Below are 12,128 nucleotides of genomic sequence, written 5' to 3' on the forward strand. Positions count from 1 at the left end.
ACCATGTTAACGCATTTCCAGCAAACACAATATATAAATGTTATATACTTGAGCATGTTACATGTAACGTATATGTAGTTAGTTGTAATTTCCCACTCATAGATGTAACATTTTTAATATTACATATATTACATTGTAGTTATATTGTCATTATATCCCAAGATAGCACTGACTTATCAATACATCAATGTGCTATTTGGTATATAATTACAATATAACTACAATGTAATATATGTTATATTAAAATGCTACATCTATGAGTGGGAAATTACAACTAACATGGATGTTACATGTAACGTACACGTTATATATTACCTGTTATATTCCGTTTTATTATAGCAATGTAACAATTATATATCGGTGTTTGCTGGGTTGCATCTCAAGGTAAAACAGCGAGCGTCTCAATAGAAGAATAATTACATATTCAATGAAATCAAAATCAAAATAAGTCTCAATATTTAAATATATACAGAAAGAGGCAAAAATTCCGAAACGACAAAATATCTCAAAAAATATTTATTTGTCTCATTTACTTTTATACAGCAAAATGTACTTATTAAAATAAATACAATCATCATTATATTACCAGACAGAAGAAAAAATAGAACTTTAAAACAATAAGACTTTCATATATAAAAAGTTTTAATAAAATAGTTTAAATATAAATCATAATAAATATATACTATAAAAAATTCGCAGTTATGTTTACATTTTTTCTAACTCGTAGAAGAATCACAAGATACGTCATTTGCCAAAACTAAATCTCGCAATTTGCCTACTGTCAAAGTACGGATTTCTCGGAATGATAATACTATATCATAATCTTTTTCAAGAATCTGTTTGATCTCCACATAGCCCAGTGAGTCAACACCCAGTTTCTCCAAACTGTCATCGAGATTTTTTGACAGAAAGTTTTTGATACCGAGAACATTAGAAATTTCAGCAAAATTAACTTTGCTGTCGCTATTCGCGGTTTTATGTTCCTTATTAACTACTACCACAGACGATAGTATAGGATATTGCTGTTGAAGAAAGACATCCATAGTTGCGAGGCAGCTGCTAATAGATTGCGGTAAAATATTGCTTAAATTGATATTCTTATTCTTCATATCTGTAAACAGAAAAAGCATAATGGTATCATAACAAATAATTATTATTAACTTAGCTAAGAAAAATATCGAAAAAATTTTATATATTGAAATATTAATTAATTAGTTATCTTTTTTTTAATAAAATATTAATTATTAATTACATTCTAATTATTTTAGAACAAAACTTATAATATATCTCGTATTTTTTCTATACTGTATTTATATTTTTTTCAATACTAAAATTACACTCTTGATAATAAGCACATAATAAAGAATACATAGAATACAAATTCCTTAGTTTCCAAATTTTCTTTCTTTCTTAATTGTCGCAATAACATCGCGTGTGGCTCTATTGGCTGAGAGGAATGGAGTGTAGATCGTGTTTATAATAAAGAATATAATTATTTTTCTAAAGAGTTGTACAAAATCACACTATATCGACAATCTTATAAAAGACAAATTTTATAAAAAAGATTTGAAAATGAAATTTAAAGGTTATTTTATAAAAACCTCAAAGAAATGCAATAAGATCTGAAGAATATTGAAAATTACAGAAACTCATGGAAAAACATAAAAAGAAAAGACTCACCTACGTATAAACCGACATCTCCGATAGGACCCCATTGAATAGCGAGACCGGGCAAATCCGAAGCACATCTCTGTTCCATCATTCTCTCCATAACCGAATTTGCATATCCGTAAGCAGATTGACCTGAATTGCCGCGACCGCACGACACGGACGAAAACACGACAAAATGATCTAATGATGGACAGCATTTTCTCGATATCTCATCCAAATTCCTCGTAGCGTTGACTTTTGGCAATATTACACTCTCGAAGTCGTCCACGTCAAGGTTTTCGAAACAAAGCATCGCGCATCACAGCCGCCAGATTAAATATACCACCTACCGGAGCCAGTTGGTTACTTTCTTCGATTAAACGTTCGGCGCCCAATGATGTTGTGACATCTACCGTAGAAATGACGATACGGATGCCGCTTTCGCGCCAGTATTGCACTCGCGATTCCTGATAACCGGTGCGTACACCGGTACGTGACACGAGAATTATAAACCTGGCACCGCGAGCAATCATCCAATTGGCCAATTCCAAGCCAAATCCACCGAGACCACCAATCAGCACGTATGACTTCTCCGGATGCATGTAAGTTCGCGGCATAGCAGCCATCATTCTAGAAATCGGTAGCACACGCTTCTGCGTTTCCTCTTCCCGAATTCGGAACAATATCTTGCCGATGTGTTTGCCTGCCGCCATAAATCTAAATCCCTGTTCGAGGTGTTGGTCTGAAAATATCGTTGTTGATAACGGGCGCACCACGCCGTTCTCGATTCCTTCCGAGAAAAGCCTAATTGTTTCTCGTTTGTCCACGTAGTTCTCGAAGAGCATTTCCAACGGTATACCGTGGAAGGCAATGTTCTTTAAAAATATCGACATATCTATGCGGTTGCCATTCATCATGTCATATTTTCCTATCTCAAGAAAACGACCGTTTATCGCGAGACACCGTACGCTGGCATGCAGCTTTTCTTCCGCTAAAGAGTTTAATACCACGTCCACCCTACGTCCTTGGGTATTATCGAGGATTAATTGCTCGAAACTCGTATCCCGGGAATTGCCAATGTGCTTATCGGACAATTGCGGAAAATTTTTTTTAAGATACTGCCGTTTCTCCAATGTACCAACAGTGGTGAAGACTGTGCAGCCGGCATGCAATGCAATGGTGATCGCTGCTTGACCAACCGCGCCCGCACCAGTGTGAATCAACACGGTTTCTCCCCTTTTTAACCGACCTCGTACAAACAGAGCGTAATAACTAGTCATATAAGCGACCGGGATTGTAGCCGCCTGCTCCAACGTCCACTTGTCAGGTACATTCCAAAGAAAATCGGAATCAGACACAACAGTGGTCGCCAAACCTTTGCCTCTGATTATACCCATGACTCTATCCCCATTTACATCTCTTCCGGAAAACTCAATACCTAATATAAAGTCCTCTTTAGACAATCCCGATATTTCGTTCATTGATATTTTACCGGTTGCTACCATGATATCCCTATTATTAATACAAAATATATTTGCTACATGTTATCCAACTATGTTATCAACTGGACGAACAAACGACACTCCGCGAAACTTACTTGAAGTTTAACGAGGCGTAATACACACTGCAGAGAGATCTTTGATATTTAGTCTGGCAGTATGTTATCGGGCTTTGAATCCATTCCAGACTGCTCAAGTCTCCTTTCGTTAATGTATTCACGTAGGCGTGCTCAACTTGAATTTTGCCAGAACAATCTAATTGAAAGTGCCGATAACTACCCCATTGACCTCCTTTTAACACATTAGCTATTAATCCTTTATCTAATTGCTCCACATAAAACTGAGTGGATAAATCGAATTTGGGAGCGTTATCATCCTGAATAAACACGTAACGTACATTTGTGTTCTCACGCCGAATACAATTCATCAATCCAGTTAAGCTTGCAAATTAAAAATAAATGTGCTTCACAATTTGTTGATAATACACGCAGATGTATAAACTAATTTGTACATTATTTATTTCATAACTTTACCAAGTGGATCTTTGTCCTGAGACACAAAAAGTATTTCTTGATTTTTACTATCAAATTTTTTAAATACTTGTTTCGCATTGTCCAACCATGAAAGATGTTTTCCTGTAATTGATATTACAATCGGTTCTCTTTTCTTATTTCGCTTTCTCAACAAAACATAACTCTTTCCCGAAGAACCAAATTGTTTTCCGACTAACACCAGATTCTCCTCTTTCAACCTGGTCTCAAAATCGAATTGTTCAGCAATCACTTCCAGAAGAATAAAACAACCTGATTTCAAGGCAGCAGCTAGATTTGTAAGATATGTGCAAGACTGAATATCTGCGGCTATAATAAGATGCACATTCTGACTTAAGGAAGCTTCATTCCACGTCACAGTGTTAATTTTTACATTTACTTGATTGAAATGTTTTGCGTAATTTTGTACGGAATTGATGGCTATCTGTAAATCCACCTGAAACAAGCAATATTTCGACACCTAAAATTGTGTATGAGATAAACGATGAAATAAAAACTTGCTGGAAAAAGTTGCAAATTATATGCAAATCTACATTTGCAAATTACAGAATCTTTATCCATTATAGTTATTATTTCAAATATATTTTGATTTCTGAAATCATGTTTTTTTGCGATTAGTACTCACATTACAGAAGGGTTCGCTGTATAAAATGTCGTGTACAAGCGGCATTAAAAGGTCTTCTGCGGCTCGATTGCCCACAACTTCTACGATTTTGATTCTCGATGTCATAACGTTTTCATAAACTGTTTGTAATAACACGCGAAGCGCGTGTGTTTTTCCTTTTATGGGATCTTTCAGAATAAAGTTGTGCGGATTTTCATAGGATACATAATATAACTTTCGTATTTAGGTCTGACTTGAACCTGTTGTCGTATAGGTGCACTAGGTTTTATACCTCTCACTTCGATACCACCCGATTTGATAACGTCGATGTTCTTGTAATAATATACTGGTAATCCACTGTGTTTTGGTAATTCATCAACCAATTGTTTATGAAGAACAGGATCGATTGCGACATAACGGATTCCTGATATGTACACCAATTTTCTTTCATCGAACAATACGGTAAATTGAAACATACTGTCTATGTACGAGCTCCATTCGTTAAAACAATATAGCTCACCTATGGTTTTGTCGCAATTGCAGGATTTTATCCCTTCAAAAATGTCACTATATTCATAACCGCGCAGCCTCATTTCCTTATAAATGTCCTCTGTATTCATCGGTAATGAGTGCTCCTTATTAACGAGCAGTATCGGTGACCGATTTAGCTGCTCTTTTTCGATGGCCTCAGCTACGCGTATGTTTCCACTGACAACAACCGCATCGGACTCACAGATCTCAAAATTACCCGTTACTTCAAAAATATTTACGGAAAACTTGATTGTTTTTTTTTCCGGCACAAAGGTAGCACGATGGAACTGTAGGTTCTCGAAGATTACCGGTATTTGTTCGAAATTAATGTCACGTAGTTTGGCAAAAGTTTTCCAAGTCATCAGAATAAGAGCGGCGCCAGGGAAGATAAGTTTTCCGTCAACTTTATGTCCAGTTAGAAACGCATCCGTCTTTCTTGTTAGATTTACTTCCACAATGTGCTTGTTCGACAATTCTCCTGACCTGTGCTTGAAATTTGGCACTTCCCACGTAACGGAATGGTCCCATTTGACCAAAGGTCCGATCATTGGTGTTCCACGACCAACAGGAAAACTGACCGGCAAATACAATTTGGAGATATCTGGTTGCGCTCCGGCATTATACAATTTTCCTACATTAGACAACAAGAAGATAAGATTGTTTGAATGATTCCGTTTTTGAAGACTGACATTTGTCACCGTCGGTGGTAGCGATCTACAAAGGATCGCCTGAAGTAAACAATGCGGCGAGATTTCAATGGTTATGGCGTTCTCTGGGATGTGCGCAGTCGCTTCGTAGAAGAGTACGGGCGATAACATATTATTCACGTGATAATCAGTTGAGCTGAATTGTGCAAGTGGACTTTTCCATGCGACCTCGGGAACCGAACTAGAGATCCATCTGTGAGATCTCTGCTTCGGTTTTGTTATGATCATGTCGAGTGAATTGCGAAACTTAAATTCTGCCTCGGCAACGTATTTGCTGTGGAAAGCAATGCCAGAGCATTTGATCATTTTGGTAAAAATATTTTTATCCTTCAGCTTTTCGACAAACATGTTTACAGAAATAGATAAGCCGCATATAGTAACCGAACGTGCGGAATTGTGACAGGCTGGAACGATATCGGACGGACATATCGTTTTAGCTTCCTCCCAGTTCAAACCAATCGCTGCCATAGCACCTGGTTCCAAGTTTGAATCTACAATCGCTTTGCCTCTGTAGTAAACTGCCAATATGGTTTGTTCCAATGTAAACGCACCGTCGGCATAGGAACAGCTTAATTCACCGATAGAGTGTCCAACTATGCCGTCTGGTCGTATGCCTATAGATATCAACATATCGACGAGAGCAATTTGGATGGCCACAATTGACACAAAAGTAACTATTACGTTCTCGTAAATCTCGTCAGTACCATTCATGATGATATTTATTAGGTCGATGTCTTGGTTCTTTAAGATATTCGCACATCGTCGTAAACTGCGTTGGCAAATTTCGATGTGAAATAATTCGCGACCCATACCTGGCCATTGAGAACCCATACCGGAAAATACAAACCAAATGGGACGTTTCTTATCATAATTGGCCTTGGCCACTTTGCGCGTATTATCATGACCAAGTATCTCGTAGCCGCGAACGTTGTGTCCTGATATATTATCACTATGCACAGCATGTAACAGTGATAGAAACTCCTTGTCCTGCAGATGCTCTGTTGCCTTATCCAGTAACACGTCTGTAGCATCTTTCGTTCGACCTGACACGATAACTAGCTTCGGCAGCATCGGTTTGACAGTTTCTGACACTGACGACGTCTTTGCTTTTGGGTTACTGCGCAGAATGACTTGCGAATTAGAGCCACCAAAACCGAACGAATTGATACCCACGAGACCGCCGTTCCAAGGTTTGACTTTGTCGACCACACGCATTCGTCCTTCTTTTAATGCAGGGAGCATTGAATTTGGAATAGTGAAGTTTAAATTCGCAGGAATCACACCTGTTTCCATCGCGATCAGCACCTTAACAATGGAGCACAATCCACTGGCGGGTTCCGAATGTCCCATATTTGACTTAACCGAGCCTATCAGCAGTGGAGTCTTTCTATCTTTACAGAGCAGTTTATCAATGGCAGCGAGTTCTTCTGGATCCCCCGTTTTGGTACCGGTTCCATGAGCCTCCATGTAAACAACATTTTTGGGATCGAGACCCACCTTGTTGTATACCTCGTGCAACATCTGATATTGAATGTTCCCGTTTGGATACGTGATACCTTCAGGCTTATAACCATCCGTGTTTACCATTGTATTCATCACTGTGGCGTACACTCTGCGTGCATCAATTGCCTTCTCCAGATATATTGCAACCACTGCTTCGGCTCTCGCATAACCGTCAGCCGTAACATCGAATGTTTTGCACTTGCCATCGTTGGATAGCATATATAGTTGATGAAAGTGAAGAGCATTCGCCGGATCGAGCAAAAGACTCATTCCTCCAACGATCGCGCTGTCGCATTCCCCGGTCCTTATAGCGAGGACTGCTTGATGCAAGGCAACCAAAGACGAGGAACAGGCTGTGTCAATCGCGTAACTGGGACCGTTCCAATCAAAAGCATATGAAATTCTGTTAGCGAACATTGCTCTGCAACATCCAAGCAATCCATATCCTGCAAACAATCGATAAATATTCAATGTTGGAAAAAATTAAATAATAATCACAAATAAGAATGACCTAAAAAGCCATACGCGGATGTTGCTACGTACATTTCCAACGAAAATTAAGTTTTTGTTGGAAAAAATTAAAATTGATAAATAAAATATTAAGATGTAGTTTATATTGTGTAATTGGATTTATATTGTTGCGAGAGATATATGTTTTTATTTTAAAGAATTTGTTCTATATAGGGACTCCGAAGTCATATAAAAGTAATCACTTTTCTTAAATCATAATTTTTTTAAACATTTGATTTATTGAAATATTTACAATTCAAGGTCATTTAAGATTCCGTCACAGATCGTTTGTAAAAAAATTTTGATTATTGTCTTTTTTACTTGCTAAAAATTTTAGAATTTATTGTTATTTTTTATTATATATATATATATATAATAACATACAGTAACTTATTATATTTATGTCAGTAAATATCACGATATATTATAATATTAACAAAGTCAAGTTTAGACCCTCCCTTTATTTCTCTTTCCAATTTTTAGTAAACTATACTTTTGCTTTCTTAAAAAATTTCAAAATATTCTGTAATATATTTACATTATTTGATTTGAAATGCAAACATATACAAAGAGCATTTTCTCTTAGAATTTATTTTTTATTTCATGACAATCGTGGGACAATATGGTATCGTAATAATATTTAAGAATTTCACTGATTAATATTTAATTATTCGACTAACTTTAATATATATATATATATATATATATATATATATATATATTAATAATATTTATAATTTCTATAAATTTAACGTATAAGACGGGCAACAAGAGCCAAATCGCGGATGACAATGCGTTATCCTAACGAAACTAAATAATTTTTCGTTAGAATTAAATACCGGTGCACAAGGCACCAAATTTTTACTTGGACACGGCCAAGATTTTTAAATATGAAATAATCTCATATTTTGAGATTTAATTTCAATACCCCTTTAACCCCCCTACGGAAAATAAATAAATGAATGCAAGAGAAAAATATAGATCCGAAAATCGCTGAATCGGGAACTTTCGCTTGCCGGGCGACTGCTCTTCCGATTCAGCGATTTTTGGATCTATATTTTTCTCTTGCATTCATTTATTTATTTTCCGTAGGGAGGTTAAAGGGGTATTGAAATTAAATCTCAAAATATGAGATTATTTCATATTTAAAAATCTTGGCCGTGTCCAAGTAAAAATTTGGTGCCTTGTGCACCGGTATTTAATTCTAACGAAAAATTATTTAGTTTCGTTAGGATAACGCATTGTCATCCGCGATTTGGCTCTTGTTGCCCGTCTTATACGTTAAATTTATATTTATATTACAGAGCCTTGTTAAAACTCATATATTTATAATTTCTAATAATTTTTAATATTAATTTTCAATATTATTATAATATTAATATTCAATTTTAATGTTTACCTTATTCTTTATTTATATTTTTGTATCATAATAATTCTATATCTTGTGTTTCTATATACGAATTTATAATTCTAACATATCTGATATCTTATATTCGTTACACTTGTTTATAAATTAATTTCATTATGTTTAAAATAAATATTTTATAATATTATTTTATGGGTCAGAAATTTTTAAGGAAAATTTGCAAAATGTACAAACCGTTCGCATCTCTCTTCCAAAAATTGTTCGCATCCGAAGAAGAAACACCGACGAATACACCGGTGCGTGATCCTTTCAAGGTGGAAGGATTAACGCCAGCGTCAATTAACGTCTCGTATGTCACTTCTAGCATAATGCGAAGCTGTGGATCCATTACGCGCGCCTGTTTAGGATGTACCCTGAAAAACGAGGCATCAAAACTGCCAAGATCCTTGAGTTTGCCAAATCTGGATGGCACTTCATAAGTACCCTTTGACCAACGGCGCTCGTCCTCGGTGACCATGTCCATTCCTTTCATTAAATTTTCCTTAAACTCCTCAATGTTTGAGGATTCAGGTAAACGGCCTGGAAAAATATCGATGCATTACTTTGATATACGAAATTGATTGATTGTAAAATCAGCACAATTACCTGAAATGCCCGTGATGGAGATATCACCTTCAAAATGATCAGACATGTTGAATGTTTGAGTATTTAATGTCGATTTTCCTTTATCTGATTTTTTTGATCTGAAAAGACACAATTAACTAATGCTTTTTGTATATACCATAATTATGCATTATTAAATATATGTATATATATATATATATATATATATATATTATATTTAAGGAAAATAGCTTTCATAATTAATTTGTTATTGTAGATAATAGATTATCCTAAAAAAATCATAAAAATGAAAAGGTCAGGCCATGTTCAAAAGAAGGTACTCAAAAATTTAAACGATCTAATAATAAATTATCACGAAAAGTAACTGATATGTTATTCAAGGTGCCAGTTCAAAGTGAACATACGTAAAGTGTATATTATCTAAATTTAGTAATAATATATTACCATGAAAAGTAACTGTGATATTTTATTCAAGGTGCAAGTTCACATTGAATATACATACATATAAATAAAACTGATTACAATTTGATTCTAGAAAATAAGTGCGATATGTTATTCTTAGTGCACAAAATATAATAGTCGTTTATAGAGATTTGATTTGAAATTCATACTAGCCCGTACAATGAAAAATAATTGCTCGTAATTCCAGAGTACCAATTTGTTAATGACTCAGAAAAATAATATGGCCGCCATATTATTTTTCTGAGTCATTAACAAATTGGTACTCTGGAATTACGAGCAATTATTTTTCATTGTACGGGCTAGTATGAATTTCAAATCAAATCTCTATAAACGACTATTATATTTTGTGCACTAAGAATAACATATCGCACTTATTTTCTAGAATCAAATTGTAATCAGTTTTACTTATATGTATGTATATTCAATGTGAACTTGCACCTTGAATAAAATATCACAGTTACTTTTCATGGTAATATATTATTACTAAATTTAGATAATATACACTTTACGTATGTTCACTTTGAACTGGCACCTTGAATAACATATCAGTTACTTTTCGTGATAATTTATTATTAGATCGTTTAAATTTTTGAGTACCTTCTTTTGAACATGGCCTGACCTTTTCATTTTTATGATTTTTTTAGGATATCACTTACTTTTTAAAGTACAGATATATAGAGCAGCTTTCTAGTAATTCAAGTATCACAAATATATGTATTTTCGATTCTTATCACATAACTTTGTATAAGTAACAATTTATGCAATACAGTTCAAAATAATTGAAATATATGGTATATATGTACATATATAAAATATATAATTATATTATAGTATACATATATATTTTATTTAATCATATATGTAAATGTTTGTATAATTGTAATAACTTTTAACGATACATTGCACATTTATTTCAATTGCAACAGAATTAATTTATATTCTTGTATGAATATTGAAAATAAAGAATGGGCCCCTCCATCGCCCATTCTCGTGAGAACGCAACCATATATTTTTCTTCGTCTCTCCGATTTTAACACGACATACATATTTCTGTCTGATAATTTTTTTCTTGATGATACTTTTTGAAATGTCATGAAGCCTAGGTCAAATTAGAAACTTATTGTACTCGTTTTAATGCAGCGCTTACAGCAGCTTTTATAAAGCGCCAGAGCAGCCGATATTTTATTTTGGCGCTTACGGCAACTTTTATACAGCGCTAGAACAGTTGATGTTTTAATGTAGCGTTTACAGCAGCCTTTATACAGCGCCATTATTTAATCTGTTCTAAGAACAATATGTATGCCCCTTGTGCTCCTTTGGGCCATTTTTTCTTGAACACTTCCATATCATTAGAGTAATACCATTCCGATTTTGTGTCAGCTCTCAACATACACGTGTAGTGACTACGATTCATTTCTTCACCTTCGTGAAATATAGCGCTTATTAACTTTTTTTTATTAATCGTGATATTACTCGTCGGCACGGCGGTAATCCGATTGTTGATAATTTTTTTAGAAGCACCGTTTATAAAAGTATATAAATTGAGCTGTATTACTACGACGGATAAAGTTGATTCGATTACGGTTTTCTTTTTCAACACGGTGCTCTTACATTCGTTACAATTGCCGTTTATCGTTTCCCATTTAGAAAATTCTACATTAATCAAACTTTGTAGAGTGACACCTTTTTTCCTTTTTAATGTCGAATGTATAGGTAATATTAACAAACTACTGCTTTTCAGCTTAGTTACATTGTAATTACATTTGACATTCGAGCAACATGTTACGTGCTTTAATTCGAGTTTTAATACATCATTGATGTCGGAATACGTCGACATTAGAGCCGTAAAAAATTCCGAAACATCTTGTTGTGTTCGTTCTTCGAAGCGTTTTCCGACAGATCTTCTAACCGCTTGAATGTTGCAATATTTACGTTCACCATACGCGCAGATAGCATCAATCAATGCATTCGATGCTTTATTTTTCAGTATTTGTTGCCTAATACGTACGCAATGAAACGCACATTGTAATATTACATTAGCGTAACACGCAACAGCATCGTTATTGCAAAGGCCATATATTTTCCACGTAACTATACTTTCTGGTTCTTCACAATCATAAT

General features: G+C 34.8%; 1 protein-coding gene across 1 annotated transcript; it reads right to left on the reverse strand.

Annotated features, from left to right (window-relative positions):
- Positions 1-692: 692 nt before the first annotated feature.
- On the reverse strand, positions 693-9,655 carry LOC114942173 (fatty acid synthase-like). Its single transcript, XM_085480709.1, is given in 9 exon segments — positions 693-1,111; positions 1,681-1,954; positions 1,956-3,162; positions 3,248-3,589; positions 3,661-4,136; positions 4,326-4,534; positions 4,537-7,491; positions 9,156-9,500; positions 9,567-9,655. Coding segments are annotated over 9 exon segments (6,249 nt in total). The 5' UTR covers positions 9,613-9,655; the 3' UTR covers positions 693-716.
- Positions 9,656-12,128: the final 2,473 nt, after the last annotated feature.

This window comes from Nylanderia fulva, unplaced genomic scaffold, assembly GCF_048542155.1.
Source record: "Nylanderia fulva isolate GAGA-0341 unplaced genomic scaffold, ASM4854215v1 Scaffold159, whole genome shotgun sequence".
Classification (NCBI taxonomy): domain Eukaryota; kingdom Metazoa; phylum Arthropoda; class Insecta; order Hymenoptera; family Formicidae; genus Nylanderia; species Nylanderia fulva.